The sequence below is a fragment of the Colossoma macropomum genome, unplaced genomic scaffold (genome assembly GCF_904425465.1).
Source record: "Colossoma macropomum unplaced genomic scaffold, Colossoma_macropomum, whole genome shotgun sequence".
Taxonomy (NCBI): Eukaryota; Metazoa; Chordata; class Actinopteri; order Characiformes; family Serrasalmidae; genus Colossoma; species Colossoma macropomum.
Window position 1 is genome coordinate 1 of NW_023495788.1, and position 17,500 is coordinate 17,500.

At 42.5% G+C, this 17,500-nt stretch overlaps 1 protein-coding gene across 1 annotated transcript in view; it reads right to left on the minus strand.

Annotated features, from left to right (window-relative positions):
• Positions 1–277: 277 nt before the first annotated feature.
• Positions 278–17,500, minus strand: part of LOC118803028 (histone-lysine N-methyltransferase EHMT2-like) — a 24,229-nt gene continuing 7,006 nt past the window's right edge. Inside the window, exons 8-28 of the mRNA XM_036563522.1 lie at positions 17,351–17,422; positions 16,553–16,637; positions 16,202–16,306; positions 14,594–14,727; positions 13,769–13,912; positions 12,983–13,290; positions 12,564–12,803; positions 12,317–12,399; positions 11,219–11,325; positions 10,750–10,872; positions 9,503–9,604; positions 9,192–9,296; positions 8,133–8,287; positions 7,802–7,969; positions 7,142–7,286; positions 5,793–5,870; positions 4,980–5,095; positions 4,781–4,867; positions 4,106–4,184; positions 2,234–2,409; positions 278–942 (exon numbers count right to left, since the gene is read on the minus strand). Of these exons, the coding sequence (XP_036419415.1) occupies positions 762–942; positions 2,234–2,409; positions 4,106–4,184; positions 4,781–4,867; positions 4,980–5,095; positions 5,793–5,870; positions 7,142–7,286; positions 7,802–7,969; positions 8,133–8,287; positions 9,192–9,296; positions 9,503–9,604; positions 10,750–10,872; positions 11,219–11,325; positions 12,317–12,399; positions 12,564–12,803; positions 12,983–13,290; positions 13,769–13,912; positions 14,594–14,727; positions 16,202–16,306; positions 16,553–16,637; positions 17,351–17,422 (2,793 nt within the window). The 3' untranslated portion in view covers positions 278–761. The remainder of the gene's footprint in view (positions 943–2,233; positions 2,410–4,105; positions 4,185–4,780; positions 4,868–4,979; positions 5,096–5,792; positions 5,871–7,141; positions 7,287–7,801; positions 7,970–8,132; positions 8,288–9,191; positions 9,297–9,502; positions 9,605–10,749; positions 10,873–11,218; positions 11,326–12,316; positions 12,400–12,563; positions 12,804–12,982; positions 13,291–13,768; positions 13,913–14,593; positions 14,728–16,201; positions 16,307–16,552; positions 16,638–17,350; positions 17,423–17,500) is intronic.

Sequence of the window (17,500 nt, forward strand, 5' to 3'; positions counted from 1 at the left end):
TGAGGTTACAAGGAGTGTTTCAGCTCAGACTGCTTTTTAAACATGGCACAGCCAATCAGATCAGAGCTAATATACATATATCAGTCGTAAAGGCACAGTAACAGCTCATTTTCAATCCACTGCTTTTGTGATGTCACAAAAAGCCACAACTCATTTACATATATCCTCCTATTCAGCCTGCCAAACTTGCTCCACCTGCTACCACTGAAGTTATAAGAAGTGTTTCAGCCTGGACTGCTTTTTGAATGAGGCACAGTCAATCAGAAAAGAGCACATTTACATATATCAGTCTTAAAGGCGCAGTGACAAAAACAGCCTGTTTAATTCTCAGAGATAAAGAGAGGCTGGAAAATGGTCGGTAAAAAACTAATGATGAGTGTTTTTGGTACATAAGACCACACAAATGTTAGAAGTGGACCTCAAAATAAAATACAAGAAAAATAAAGGATTCATTTTCAGAGATTACTAAACAACTCCACATGGTTTGAGGCTTTAGGCCTGTAGTTAGCACTGTGCTAATTGGTGGTGTTTAAGGTTACGTCAGCCTAAAGACAAAAACTAAAGAAGTAAACTTCCGACACCAAATACGACTCGGCTGATCGGCTACACTAATTGGGAAAACTGGGTCAGTTCAATTCTGGCCAAACTGTCTCTTTAACTGTTTGAATTAGTCATATTGAGCTGTAGAAGGGCTCCGCTCTGGTCGAGTCGACTCTGTAGGTCTGCAGTCGGGTTCAGCAGGTTCCAGACTCGCTCAGAGTTTATGAGTTTCCCACAATGCTTAGCGCAGGTTCACTCCCCGACTCCGGACACGTCTCCATGCGGGCCAGCCGGCTCTGCTCCAGCGCGATGGCTTCGGCCGAATGTTTACATTTCTCCGAGCCGCACTGACACGTGAAGTATTTACTCTTAATGTCCCAGAATCGATCTCCATAATCAAACCTGACAAACAGAGACAAAGAGAAGAAGAGCAGCAGTGAGACCCTCAATACAGAAGCTGTTAAACCCACAGTACTGTGCAGAACACAGATCCACAAAGTATGTGGACACCCTTCTAAATACTGAGTTCAGGTGTTTCAGTCACACCCATTGCTAACAGAAATATGAAATCAAACATGTAGCCATGCAGTCTCCATAGACAAACACTGGCAGTAGAATGGGTCGTACTGAACAGCTGAGTGTCTTGAGTGTGACATGGCTCTGTCATAGGATGACACCTTTGCAACAAATCAGTTCATGAAATTTCTGCCCTGCTAGAGCTGCCCTGGACAACTGTAAGTGCTATGAATGTGAAATGGAAAGGAAACATCTTAGCCATGAAGTGGTAGACCAGGCAAACTCAAAGAGCAAGACCACCTATTGCCTTTCATCTGCTGTGTCACTCACGACTGAGTATCAAACTGCCTCTTGAAGCAACATCAGCACAAGATCTGAGCATCAGGAGCTTCACGAAATGGGCTTTCATGGCTGAGCAGCTGCACACAAGCCTAAGATCACTGTGTGCAACGCCATGAGTGGTGTAAAGCACACACCACTGGACTCTGGATCAATGGAAATGTGTTCTCTGGAGTGATGAATCACACTTCACTATCTGGCAGACCAATGGATGAGTCTGGGTTTGGTGGATACCAAGAGAACGCTACCTACTGGAATTCACAGTGCCAGTAAAGTTTGGTGGAGGAGGGATGATGGGCTGGGGCTGTTTTTCAGACCCCTTAGTTCCAGTGAAGGGTGATGTTAATGCTACAGCTCACAAAAGACATTCTAGACAATTATCTGCTTCCAGCTTTGTGTCAGCAGTTTGGGGAAGAGCCTTTCCTGTTCCAGCATGACTGAGCCCCTGAGCACAAAGCAGCTCCATAAAGGCATGGTGTGACCAGTTTGGTGTGAAGGAACTCCTGTGGCCTGCACAGAGCCCTGACCTCAACCCCACTGAACACCTTTGGAATGAACTAGAACGGAGATTGTGAGCCAGACCCTCTCGTCCAACATCAGTGTCTGACCTCACAAATGCTCTTCTGACTGAATGGACACAAATTCCTACAGACTCTCTCCAACATCTTGTAGAAAGCTTCCCAGAAGAGTGGAAGCTGTCATAACCACAAAAGGGGGGCAACTTCATATTAACGGCCATGGTTTTGGAATGGGACGTCCAACAAGCTCATATGAGTGCGGCAGTTAAGTGTCCACATACTTTTGATCATATAGTGTATCACTGCTATAATCCCATTACCCGAGCTCCTGTCCTGTTAGGATGTCTCTGGAGCTGAAGAAGGCGATGCGGGGGAAGCGCAGGTCCTGATGCAGCATGAACACTCGCACAAGGGATGATGTTGGGTCACACAGATGATTAATGAAACGACTTATGTTACCATAGTAACGGGCGTCGATGCAGTACACCTCACCATCCTGCAGAGAAAGACAGAAAAACAGAAAGAATAAGTCTGTTTATTTACTCTATTAAACAGGTGAGCAGGTTTAATCCGCTCTATTAAAACAGAAGAGCAGGTTTAATCCGTTCAGGTTTTAATCAGCTCTATTAAGCAGGTGTGGAGCTTTAATGCACTCTATTAAACAGGTGTGCAGGTCTAAATCTGCTCACCTGTTTAATAGAGCGGATTAATCAGCTCTATTAAGCAGGTGTGGAGAGTAAATGCACTCTATTAAACAGGTATGCAGGTTTAATCCGCTCTATTAAACAGGTGTGCAGGTTTAATCCGCTCTATTAAACAGGTATGCAGGTGTATTCCGCTCTATTAAACAGGTGTGCAGGTGTATTCCGCTCTATTAAACAGGTGTGGAGGTTTAATCTGCTCTATTAAACAGGTGTGGAGGTTTAATCAGCTCTATTAAACAGGTGAGCAAGTGTAATCTGCTCTATTTAACGGGTGTGCAGGTGTATTCCTCTCTATTTAACGGGTGTGCAGGTGTATTCCGCTCTATTAAACGGGTGTGCAGGTGTATTCCGCTCTATTAAACAGGTGTGCAGGTGTATTCCGCTCTATTTAACGGGTGTGCAGGTGTATTCCACTCTATTAAACAGTTGAGCAGGTTTAATCCGCTCTATTAAACAGGTATGCAGGTGTATTCCGCTCTATTAAACAGTTGAGCAGGTTTAATCCGCTCTATTAAACAGTTGAGCAGGTTTAATCCGCTCTATTAAACAGGTATGCAGGTGTATTCCGCTCTATTAAACAGTTGAGCAGGTTTAATCCGCTCTATTAAACAGTTGAGCAGGTTTAATCCGCTCTATTAAACAGGTATGCAGGTGTATTCCGCTCTATTAAACAGTTGAGCAGGTTTAATCCGCTCTATTAAACAGGTGTGCAGGTGTAATCCGCTCTATTAAACAGTTGAGCAGGTTTAATCCGCTCTATTAAACAGGTATGCAGGTGTATTCCGCTCTATTAAACAGTTGAGCAGGTTTAATCCGCTCTATTAAACAGTTGAGCAGGTTTAATCCGCTCTATTAAACAGGTATGCAGGTGTATTCCGCTCTATTAAACAGGTGAGGAGGTTTAATCTGCTCTATTAAACAGGTGTGGAGGTTTAATCCACTCTATTACACAGATGTGTAGATTTAATCAGCTCTATTAAACAGGTGAGCAGGTTTAATCCGCTCTATTAAACAGGTGTGCAGGTGTATTCCGCTCTATTAAACAGGTGTGCAGGTGTAATCCGCTCTATTAAACAGGTGTGCAGGTGTAATCCGCTCTATTAAACAGGTGTGCAGGTGTAATCCGCTCTATTAAACAGGTGTGGAGGTTTAATCCGCTCTATTAAACAGGTATGCAGGTGTATTCCGCTCTATTAAACAGGTGTGCAGGTGTATTCCGCTCTATTAAACAGGTGTGCAGGTGTATTCCGCTCTATTAAACAGGTGTGCAGGTGTAATCCGCTCTATTAAATGGGTATGCAGGTTTAATCTGCTCTATTAAACAGGTGTGGAGGTTTAATCCGCTCTATTACACAGGTGTGGAGATTTAATCAGCTCTATTAAACAGGTGAGCAGGTGTAATCTGCTCTATTAAACGGGTGTGCAGATGTAATCCGCACTATTACACAGGTGTGGAGGTTTAATCGGCAGTGTTAATGGATGTGTTACCTTGTTATCCAGATCAAACAAATATGAATCATCTTCTCTCACATCAGCTTCTGCATCAGAGATCAGCTCTCCGACATACCTGTACAAATGCATAGAGTATTAGAACAAAAACATGACCTGCAGAAGAAGTCGAGAAAGAAGAGCTAGGCCAGAACTACCCCAGGCGAACGAGGTCAGGAGAATGGTTCCAGCTAAACTAGACCAGGGTACTAGACCAGGAGAACTTTTTCAGGTGAACTGGGCCGGGAGAGCTATTTTAGGTGAACTAGACCAGGAATACTAGATCAGGATAACTTTTCCAGGTAAACTAGACCAGGAGAACTATTCCAGATGAACCAGACCAGGGGATCTATTTCAGGTGAACTGGTCCAGGAGAGCTATTTTAGGTGAACTAGACCAGGAAAACTACTTCAGCTGAACTAGGACAGGAGAACTATTTTAGGTCAACGACAACTATTTCAGGCAAACTAGACCAGGAGTACTAGACCAAATCAACTAGACCAGGAGTATTAGTCCAAATGAACTAGGCCATTAGTACTAGACCAAGTGAACTAGACCAGGAGAACTATTTCAGGTGAACTAGTGCAGGAGAACTGGACCAGGAGAACTAGACCTGGGGAACATCTGTGAGAAAAAGAGAGAGACGGAGAGAGAGAGATAGATAGATTTACTCACTCGCAGATGAAGCTGCCCTGTGGAATGTCCTGTAGAGCTCTGACACCCCAGCCCATCTTCTCAGTACGATAGAGCTGTAAACGCACCCTAACACAAACAGACCAGGTGTTAGGTAACTGTACTAATGAGATCAGTACCTGGGATAAAACAAAGCTGATGAGGGGAAACAGACAGATGAGTAAACTGTGTTTAAACTCACTTTATTCCAGCCTGCACCACCCTGTTCTTACAGGATTTATAACAGGAACACGCCAGGTTACACTCAAAGATCAGAGGAGGCTCTATCTTATTGAACTCCTGAAGGAGGCGCTGGTCCTGCAGACACAGACACAGTTACAATCAATAAACAATCAAGTCTTTCATCAATAAACACGTATCACATCACATAAAGAAAATGATAATTATTGGCAGTGAAGGCTTGAACTCGTGCACAGTTGCTTCCTTCGTACACTAGGTGGCGCTGTGAGTCTTTTCTCTTTTATATGCTGATGGATAAACTTCACGAATCCAGTACTTGAGTAAAAGTACATACTTTTGGTAAAATATTACTCAAATAAAAGTTCTCTATTCATATTTTAGTAAGTTAAAGTACACAAGTACTTGAGTTGAAATCTTCTTTAGGGTACAAAGTAAAAGTACTGCATGAAATTTTAACGATCCAACATTCCTTTTACTGTTTCTTCACTTTGGCAAACTTTCACTCCACATCTAAAGTCAACTATCTGTTTTAAAAATACTCCACACAGCTTACTTACATACTGCTATGAGGTACATGTTACTGCCCAAAACTGGAAGGCTGAGGTCATCTAGCCATTCACTCAATACTACCAGAACATTTAGCAACTGTTATTTAACTCAGTTAGTAGAGTAAGCCAGTGTGATCTATGTCCAGGTAGCAGAGTAAGCTGGAGATAGGTATGTTCAGTTAGCATGATTTTGGTATATTACACCACACAGCCTTTTGATTGTTGTTCACAGCTCTAATGTGCTTCTATGTTAAGTTGTGTTTTACCTTGTCGTACCAGCAGCGGATGCTGAGCTGTCCACACAGGCAGTTACTGGAGGAGCAGTCATCAGTGCAGCTACAGTGCTACAGCAAACACAAACATTACTTCAGTGTCACACATTCAGAATGACGTTAAAGCTGGGATGCTCAGTCTTACTCCTGGAGATTTACTAAACTAGTCCTAGATCATCTAGAGTTCAAAATTCAACATCACATTACTGTCCAAATACATCACAGCATCAGTTTGGGTCACACTTTATTTGGACGGTCCCCCTATAGATGATCTACAGATATTCAAATCAATAACAAACTTTCTGGTGATGTTCAGTTGATTATCAACAACATTATGGTTAGGGTTAGGATTAGGAGCAGGTGTAGGTTTTACTTTGAGGTTAGGTTTAGGGTTAGGATTAGGGTTAGATTTAATAGAATCTTCCACACGCAACTTCAAGTTCAGCTGCATTTAATAGATTTTTATTTGAATGTTACTTAAAGACAGACTGAGCATCTGCAAAGTATCTAGAGTGGACCATCCAAATAAAGTGTTACTCCATTTGAAAAAGACCAGGAGAACTAGACCAGGAGAACTGGAAGAGGATTACTAGATCAGAAGAACTAGACCAGGAGAACAGGAAGAGGATTACTAGATCAGAAGAACTAGACCAGGAGAACTGGAAGAGGATTACTAGATCAGAAGAACTAGACCAGGAGAACTAGACCAGGAGAACTGGAGGATTACTAGATCAGAAGAACTAGACCAGGAGAACTGGACCAGGAGAACTAGACCAGGAGAACTGGAGGATTACTAGATCAGAAGAACTAGACCAGGAGAACTAGACAGGAGAACTGGAAGAGGGTTACTAGATCAGAAGAACTAGACCAGGAGAACTAGAAGAGGATTACTAGATCAGAAGAACTAGACCAGGAGAACTAGACCAGGAGAACCAGACTAGGAGAACTAGACCAGGTGAACTTGACTAGAAGAACTACATCTGAAGGACTAGAACAGAACTGTAACACGCACACAAGATCAGGTGAACCAGAAGAGGTGGACTTGAACAGGTGTGCTAGAACAGGAGAACTAGATTGGGCGAACTAGACCAACTGGAACAGGAGAACTCAAACACGTGAGCTGGAACAGGTGAGTGTGTTGCGGTGCTGGCAGGTGTGTCCGTGTACCTGTAGGTGGGTGTGTTGCAGTGATGTCAGGTGTGTCCGTGTACCTGTAGGTGGGTGTGTTGCAGTGATGTCAGGTGTGTCCGTGTACCTGTAGGTGGGTGTGTTGCAGTGATGTCAGGTGTGTCCGTGTACCTGTAGGTGGGTGTGTTGCAGTGATGTCAGGTGTGTCTGCATACCTGTAGGTGGGTGATGTTGCGGTCGATGTTCATGGCGGACGTTTCGCAGTTCTCGGCGATGTATTTATAATCAGACGGACAGCCTTCATCGTCCACTCCGTTCACACAGGGGATGGGAATGTTCTCATAGCCCTGAGCTATATCACTAAAACACAGAACCGGACACAGTCACACAGAGAACCACGGCTAACCTGGACGCAAGTCATAACTGCGCTTAAAAACAAAACACGTACATTAAACTCTGAATGTCCTTCAACATTTTAGCCTAATCAAGTATATAGCAATTAATTAAGTAATTAATTAATTAGTTATATAATTGCACATTTTTCATGGTTTTATGACAAAATGTGATAAATAATTGACAAATATGTGGTAAATACTGCATAATCAGCCTCAATTTCTGAAAAATGTTCTATAATTCTGCCGAGGTGTGAAGTGTTACCAAAGACGAAGCTTCCAAATACTAAATAAGGAAATGAATACCAACCTGATGATCAAATGCTACAGTATTTAAATTACTATATTCATTGTTACTCTCTACACAACAATGTATCATTTTCAATCACAACTGCATTTTCAAAGTGGCTCAATTTGGTGGGGAAATCGTGCACCTGCTAATCCTGGATTGAAATGAATCTACCGAGAGGTTTAGAACATCACCTGCAGATGATCCTCTCTGTCCGGACGATCCGATTGGCTATTCCTCTGCGCAACTTCCTGTTTATCTGGAGCGCCACCCAAACCGGCGAATCAGGGCGCGCCAGGGAGAGGGGCGTGTCTCCTTCCCTGTTCATCACGTCAATGTCCGCTCCGCGAGACAGGAACAACCTGCAACGACACACAAACAGCGCCAGAATGGTAACCATACAGGACGATGTTAATTTACATTAACGTAACGAGATTTTAATCGAGGTTATTGGATTAAATGTTGCTATTTGCATTGAAGAGCCATAATTTTCTCCCCACACGTTAATAAGTGATCTGTACTGACGTGACGCAGTCGTTGTATCCTTCTCGGGCAGCGATGTGCAGCGGCGTGTCTCCATGCAGGTTCACGCTCGAGAGTGGACAGCCCGCATTCAGAACCAGCTCAGCGATCTCCGCGCTGCCCGCAAACGACGCCCAGTGCAAACACACATTCATCTCCTACAACACAGACAGAGATAATTACATTTTTATATTATTAGAAGTATGTCGTTCCTGAAGTATTTCCCGTCAAATCAGCCATTAAGTACAAGTTACTGATTTTTCAGGAAATATTTCTGAGACTATTAAATGTAAGATAATCCACTTGCATAAGGAAAGAGAAAGTCAAAGTGAAAAATCAGGAGTTTCCAAAACAAAAGTTAAAAAAATGACTAAAAGACAAAAAAAATTGTCTCCTAACAGTCACCTGGAAGACCTGGTAGACCCCAAAACTGCCCCATCAGATAAACAGCACTTAAAGCTTTCATCTCTGAGAGAGAGGAGAAAATCAAGCTGATCAGATCTGAAAACATCCACAGGTGTTTCTGTCCATCCAGAAGACGACTCAGCGCTGTGGGTAAGTTACAAATTAATAGTGCTATAAGTGACTAAATTGCTGTAGGCGAAAGGGGTGGGGGTAGTAAGAATGGGTGGGGCCAAACTGCTATAGGATGAATGGGAGTGGCTAACTGCTGCAGTAAGAATGGGTGGGGCCAAACTGCTGCAGTAAGAATGGGTGGGGCCAAATTGCTGCAGTAAGAATGGGTGGGGCCAAACTGCTGCAGTAAGAATGGGTGGGGCCAAACTGCTGCAGTAAGAATGGGTGGGGCCAAACTGCTGCAGTAAGAATGGGTGGGGCCAAACTGCTGCAGCAAGAATGGGTGGGGCCAAACTGCTGCAGCAAGAATGGGTGGGGCCAAACTGCTGCAGCAAGAATGGGTGGGGCCAAACTGCTGCAGTAAGAATGGGTGGGGCCAAACTGCTGCAGTAAGAATGGGTGGGGCCAAATTGCTGTAGGCAGTTTTTAAATCTCTGTTGAATTAACATTGTTTGGCGTAACATTGATTGACTGTGTGTGTTTGACCTTGTCTTTGAGTGTGACGTCGGCCCCCCGGTTCAGTAGAGCTCTGATTATGTCAGTGTGTCTGTGTTCAGCAGCCCAGATTATTGGAGTCCATCCACCACTGTCCTACAGAGAGAGAGCAACAAAGTACATCATTCTTATTAGCATTATCACTATGATTACTATATGATATTATATGGATTATTATATATTATATTAAAAGATGAAGCTTTAATATCTTTGTCACTAAATATCTGCTGAATTACTGGGTTAAATGGTTCTAATGTGAATCCATCAGTTCTCAAAATAAACAGTCACAGTCCAGACCATACCTGAGCGTTTATGTCCACCTGACCGGTGTTGAGTAAAAGCGTGACGATCTCCAGATTCCCCAGTTTAGCAGCGTGATGAAGACCAGTGGAGCCATCTTCCTCCTGAGAGAGAGAGAGAGAGAGAGAGAGAGAGGGAGGAGAGAGAGAGAGAGAGAGAGGGAGAGAGGAAGAGAGAGGAAGAGAGAGGAAGAGAGAGAGAGAGAGACACTGAAGGGTAGGACTGTGTTTGGAGGGAACACTGAAGGGAGGGACTGTATTTGTTTGGGGCTGAGGTTTTGGAGGGAACACTGAAGGGAGGGACTGTATTTGTTTGGGGGTGTGGCTTTGGAGGGAACACTGAAGGGAGGGACTGTATTTGTTTGGGGGTGGGGCTTTGGAGAGAACACTGAAGGGAGGGCCTGTATTTGTTTGGGGGTGGGGTTTTGGAGGGAACACTGAAGGGAGGGACTGTATTTGTTTGGGGGTGGGGTTTTGGAGGGAACACTGAAGGGAGGGACTGTATTTGTTTGGGGGTGTGGCTTTGGAGGGAACACTGAAGGGAGGGACTGTATTTGTTTGGGGGTGGGGCTTTGGAGAGAACACTGAAGGGAGGGCCTGTATTTGTTTGGGGGTGGGGTTTTGGAGGGAACACTGAAGGGAGGGCCTGTATTTGTTTGGGGGTGGGGTTTTGGAGGGAACACTGAAGGGAGGGACTGTATTTGTTTGGGGGTGGGGTTTTGGAGGGAACACTGAAGGGAGGCACTGTATTTGTTTGGGGGTGGGGTTTTGGAGGGAACACTGAAGGGAGGGACTGTATTTGTTTGGGGGTGGGGCTTTGGAGAGAACACTGAAGGGAGGGACTGTATTTGTTTGGGGGTGGGGTTTTGGAGGGAACACTGAAGGGAGGCACTGTATTTGTTTGGGGGTGGGGTTTTGGAGGGAACACTGAAGGGAGGCACTGTATTTGTTTGGGGGTGGGGTTTTGGAGGGAACACTGAAGGGAGGGACTGTATTTGTTTGGGGGGGCTTTGGAGTGAACACTGAAGGGAGGGACTGTATTTGTTTGGGGGTGGGGTTGTGGAGTGAACACTGAAGGGAGGGACAGTATTTGTTTGGGGGTGGGGTTGTGGAATGAACACTGAAGGGAGGGCCTGTATTTGGCTGTTCAGATACTAGCGTCAGCTAACTTCTACCGAAATGCGAGAAAAGAAGACGCCTCTAATGCTGTCTGGTTCACTGGCTGTGCGCATTAGTATGTTAATACTCACTACGTGGTAAACACACGCTCCGCTCTGCATGAGGAATCGGGCCACCTCCACCTGGTTGTTCATGATCGCTTCCAGCAGAGGAGTCCTCAGACTTTTATCCTGAGCGTCCACCTTAGCGCCTGCCTAAATACACCAAAACAAATACAGACAACAACAAACTGTTACGTTCTGTTTTGATGATGAGAAAGAAGCTTCTGAGTCATATTTACACTTCAGATTAAAAAGCAGTAGTGTCTGGCTGGAGTCTAAACTCAGATTTTGACTGTTGTTATGATTTTAATACATGTGTAAGACTGTTAGTAAACTCGAAGAGTAGCTAATGTGTAGTGTATTGTTTGTAAACTCCTAGAAAGCTCCTGGGTCGTTCATTATTCATTACAAAACATATACATCAACACTGCATCACGACATCTTAAATTACACCACAATTTGGATTTATATTATTTACAAATTACAAGTAACAGTGTACCTGTATAAGGAGGTAGCAGACGTCCAGCAGGCCACGCTGAGCTGCAGCATGAAGAGCAGAACGACGATTCTGAGAATCAGGCTGATATGCTGGATCTATACCTTCCACTACGAGAGAGACAGACATGTATTATGTATTGTATGAATAATTAAAACACTATAAGTAGGGTCTGAAATCGCCTACTGTGTACAATCATGTGTGCTTATGAGCTCCTGCTGGTGTGGGTTCATGACTGTTTCTCTTCTTCACAAGATGCAAACAAAAGCAACTTGCTATGCTAATAGCTTCACTGCTAGACATGTGTGAATGTGTGCGTTCTCATCAATGTACACCTTTAATAAATATTTCCTTTATCAAAGCAACACATGACTAGTGTTTGGTACTGAAGCATGCTTGTTAATTATAAGCACAATGTATATATGATAAACGTGTTTCTATTATTGATGGTGGAAATTTTTATCATTTTTTATCATGTTGCTAATGTAGTAAAATAGATTATATACAACATTTTCAGATGATTAAGAATAAAAAAAATACATTAACAATATTACTAAATTCCTTAGTTGCTAAAGTTGCTAACATTCTTAACAACATTCACAACATTCAAAGGAAATGACAATATTAATGTTCTTATTGTCACTAAAAATATTCGAAGGGACATGACAAATTACTAACAAATAACTAATAATAATTGATAAATTATTATTATTATTAATTTGGTTTTAATTATTAAATAAATTAATAAATAAGTCAACACATCCTCTATAGAGAACATCTGCAAATTTTAATGCACAGTTACTGTTTATTTGCTGAATTTAACATTTTGGGGAAAAAAAAAAAATGTAAATTGTGTTCTTTTTCCCCCAATACATCATAATTAGCAAATAAATGGAACATGTGCAGTAAAATTATCAAAAAATTAGGCATAAAAACCTAATTAAAACACCTGTGACCTTCCTGAGAACATAGTAAATATATATAGTGTAAAATTACTGGTTTATTCGTTGTACAGTATGAAAGCTTAAGTTGTTCAACATCAAAAACTGGTCAGCGAGCTCACAAGGACAGTGCTGATTGGTGGAGGCTGTGTGAACGTACTGAGCATGAGCAGAACTTTCTGGACCTCCCCCTGTTTGGCTGCTGGGTAAAGCTGGCGTGGATGGAACCTCAGTTTCTTCTTCCTGACCATTCAGGACGCAGAAAAAGGCCACAAGAGAATATCAAAAACCCCAGTCAACCAATCAGAAAACAGACAGTGCAGTGTGTGCTTTAACAATGTAATTTAATATAATTTATGATATGGCTACATAAGAACTACATTTACAGTTGCACATGTTCGTGTTACCTCTCGGTATCCTGGGTGAGAATCGCTCTCTGTAGCGCCGCCCTCCTGTCTCCTGGAGGAAGTGCACTGGGGCAGACTGGCTTCCCATTGGGCAGAACGAGGGAGGGGCCCACACTGTCCACACCCCCGTCACCCTGGGCAATCACATCCTCAACCACACCCCCTCCAGCCGCAGCACTGGGAGCCTGTAACTGAAGCTCCGCCCCCTTTCTTGCCTCACCACGCCAATGCATCCTCGCACTGATTTACAAATATATATATAAGAAATAAAACAAGAGGCGACACATTGGCGTAAGAGAAAGAACCGCCTCAAAATTAATGAATATTGAAGATAACACTAATGATATTCTTTTAATTATTATTAATATTCTCAATAACAGTGTCCTTTCAGCAACAGAACTGCAGCTCTCTTCTCTAACCTGATTGGCTCGCCAGTCCTCTTCTCGTTGCTAAGCGCTGTGGTTGCCACGGTGAGCGTGGACGGGAGGAGCGAGGGTGTGGTTGTTGTTGAGGAAGCGGTTGCTGTGACTACAGTTGCCCCTGGTGTCGGTGTTGCCGGGGGGATGGTGACCTCCTGGGCCTCAGAGGCATCCTCTCCACAGTGCGGGCAGAACAGCAGACCGCCGCCCGCTCCACAACGGCTCCGCCCACTGCCCAACACCGACACACAGCCACGGTGGAACCGGTGAGCAATACGAACGTCCGGACAGCACTCCAGAAACGTTCCCTGAAAATTAATACACAATTCATATACATACAAATACAATAATAATAATATAATAATAATAATAATAATAATAATAATAACACCACTCCGAAAAGATCTCCTGAAAATTAATACACAACTCATATAACTCATAATAATAATAATAATAATAATAATACTGATAACAAGAACACTCCAAAAATGACCCCTATGAATTCATACTCATACAGAATAGGTACATATACAATAATAATAATACTCAAAAATGTCCCCTATATACTACTACTACTGGTAATAATTATAAAAATATTAATCTAAAAAAGTCCCTTGAGGACATGACTTCATATTCGTTTACCATTCATACATAAACAGTAATAATTTCCAAGACACCCTATGTGATAATAACAACAACAATAATAATAATAATAATAATAATAATTGTTCAGTGATTTATTAAACACAGTGAGAATTAACTAGGACTTTTATTTTATAAACGTACAGACAGGCAGAAGTATCCGCAGCCCGGGCAGCAGTGGTGTTTGACCATGTGTGAGCGATGAGTTTCACACAGAACCATCAGAGACACACGGCTGGACGGACGCATCGTCTCCCCCTTCATGATCTTATTGGTACAGCCCACCAGCTGAGAGAGACGGAGGGAGAGAGGAAAACAAGGGGGGGTTAGATTAGTTTAATGAAATAAATATAGACACAGTACACATAATGACAGGATCACTACCAGTGACCACTACAACAATCTATTAATCTACCCACGATTATTCAATTAACTATTCTTTTTGATTTTTATGTCTCTGCTGCAGTCATATCGCCCCCTACACTTCCTGTAGTGTATTACAGTCTGTCAGAATGCCTGTGTGGATCATATGAACATTATAGAGCTTTTTAAATGAAACAGTAGAAGCAATGTCGCCCCCTACAGTTCCTGTAGTGTATTACAGTCTGTCAGAATGACTGTGTGGATCATATGAACATTATAGAGGCTTTTTAAATGAAACAGTAGAAGCCACATCGCCCCCTACACTTCCTGTAGTGTATTACAGTCTGTCAGAGTGACTGTGTGGATCATATGAACATTATAGAGGCTTTTTAAATGAAACAGTAGAAGCCATATCGCCCCCTACCCTTCCTGTAGTGTATTACAGTCTGTCAGAATGACTGTGTGGATCATATGAACATTATAGAGGCTTTTTAAATGAAACAGTAGAAGCCATATCGCCCCCTACACTTCCTGTAGTGTATTACAGTCTACTACAATAGAAGCCATATCGCCCCCTACACTTTCTCAGAAGGGCTGTGGTCTCACCTGTCCATTGATGCTCTCGATGGCCATGCAGGTGCGCTGCGTGTGCGCGGTGAGTCGCTCCACACGAGGAGCCTCCATCCTACAGCTACACAGCGGCAACTCCTCCATCCGCTCCATCTCTCTATCACTGCCGTCTACAGAGAGAGAGAGACAGACGGGGAGAGAGAGAGAGAGAGAGAAAATGTGACATCTGTAATAAATGTAGTCACCCAATTGTAACTCAGTTTGTATCATCAACAACAAACATTTTTCAGATTTCATTAATGTTTTGGAGTTATTTTTGATGTTTTTTGATTTACTCAGGGAGGCAGAATTTTATTCACTCATGACAGCGCAAGCCTCGATATTATTTTGAAATATATACATTATACACAGTCGTGAACTGTGATCGTTAAAGTTAGGCCTTCAGATCAAGTCAATGTCACAATTCACTGAAAACAAGAAACAAAACACCTCAACAATTATCACTATTTCTGCTAGTGCACCCCTATGGGATTTCTAATATTATGTTGGTGCCTGCTCACGCTGGATTAAATCCAGACTAAATCTAGATTAAATCCAGAAATTTGAAGCTTGTAAAAGACATTCCATATTATTCATTTGAAGCTTGTAACAGTCATTACCATATATCTGAGCTTGTATGTATCATTGTTACAGTGACTCTTTCAGTAAAGAGTTCTGCCGCCGCTGTTTTCCATTCCTAACAACTATCCAAAACCTGCTTAGATTACAGCTCGTATTCACAGTCAGTGATGTATCTAGAACTAGATTCCTCTGTCACTTCTGAAGATGTTGGTAGTTAATCTAATACACGTGTCAGGCTCCAGTCCTCACGGGCCAAAACTCTGCAGACTTCAGTGCACTGCCTCATTAAACACAACTTATTCGACTCATCAGCTAATCAGTAAGGCCTTCATGAACTGAATTCAGAGCGTCAGATGAGGGTAAACACTGATCTCTGCAGCACTTTGGCTTGGAAGGTCCCCAGTTTGACATGCCTGATCTAACATGTAAGGCCTTCAGTTCAGCTCCTGAAGTCCTAACCAATGGGAGAGCCTGCTGAGCTGTATCTACCTCAATATCACAGAGAACACAATAATGATTGGATAATTTTCTGTTTGGCACTTTTAACCCATTTGATTAAAACTACAACAATAAAATAAGAGTACGACTATAATATTTACAGACTTCAAACACAGCAAGCATGATGGTTCTATTGAATATAATGAGCTAAAATCTATGGATATGCAAAAAAAAACAAAAGGTCTAGAAGGCCGTGAGCGTTCCTCACTGACTTAATGTAAACATAAGTGTCATACATGTTAAGTTCACATATAGCTAACTATTGTTTTCTTAACACATTTTCAAAAAGCATCTACAGCACATTCATGCACATTTTCCATCAATCCGAAGAACGCTTTCATGATGCAAAGAACCCTGCAGTCATGCAAAGGGTTCTTTGAGTGTTGATGGTTCTATATAGAATCATTTTCTTTACTAAAGAACCCTCAAAGAACCATCTATTTTAAGAGCGTACACATAAGTATATATAGACATTTTCAGCCAAATTGACCACTGCTACTGGAGAGTATTTAGCTGTGGACGCACCTGCCTGAGGGGACAGAGTGAGGCTGTCTGCAGCAGAGATGTCCAGAGACCCCAGAGGAACTTCAGTGTAGTCAGTGGAGCCCCCTGCTGGAGCAGCGGCTGCATCTACAGATAACCCACAAGCACAAAGTCATTCTGAATGTTTTGCTGTGAAACAGGGAAAAGTCTAGAGAAACAAGTCTGAAATATTCACAGTGGTGATGTTTCTCTACACCAAACCGTCTCAGACCAAACCTCTCTGAAGAACCGCTAACGTCTCAGCTACTGAACTATGGAGGAGTTTTGAGATTTCAGTGGAATTCACCTTTAAATAAAGCACACAAACACAGGTACGCTCGCATGGACACACACCTGGCTCTGCCGCTGCTGCAGTGTCCTTCTCTTTGTCCTGCTGCTTCTTCTTCAGTCCTGCTCTGGGCTGCTCAGACGGGGAAATCTAAGAGTCAAGAATTACAGAAGGTGATGGCATTTCTTTCAGCAGAAAGTGTGACAATTTAGAGGCTTCTACCTTCATTATACTCTGAAATGGTAACAGAAGGAACAAACATTTACAACTTGCAATGAAAGTAAACTGAACAAAACAAATCACACTTCTCTATCTGTCAGTCTGATGGACGAGTCTGGGTTTGTCCAGGAGAACGTTACCTGCCTGACTGCACTGTGCCAGCTGTACAGTTTGGTGGAGGAGGGATGATGATATGGGGCTGTTTTTCAGGGGTTGGTCTAGAACCCTTAGTTCCAGTGATATTGTTTTATTTGTGTGTTGATTTTTTTAGTTAGTTTGTCTGTTTTGTCTATTTTATTTATTTAGGCATTTCATTTATTTATTTATTTGTTTGTTTGTTTGTATATCTCTGTTTATCATCTGTGTTTTATAATATTGTTTTAAATGAAAAGGAGAGACGTGGAGGTGTCTGTGGGGAAGAGGGTGTGAAAAAACAGTTCACACTGTATTATGCTGATATTGGTGAATTTTACAAAAGTAATAAACAGAATATTAAAAAAAGAAAGATCAGGTCTGCGTTTCACATGGAAACTGTGGATGTCTGACAAAGTCTACCATAAACCAGTGTACTACACGAAAAAGCACAGTTCCATTCATCCACACCTTTAACCGTAATCTGTCTGTGATTGGCCTGCAGTGCTCACCTGTTCAGACAGGTGACTCATATCTCCTCCCATTCGTACCTCCAGTGGTCCCTCCATCATTCCATCATCAGACTGCAGAAAGAACAACAGCTTCATAAGCCTGTTTCTTAATCTCAGTACATTACACAGTTTAATGTTTTAGGCTGGATT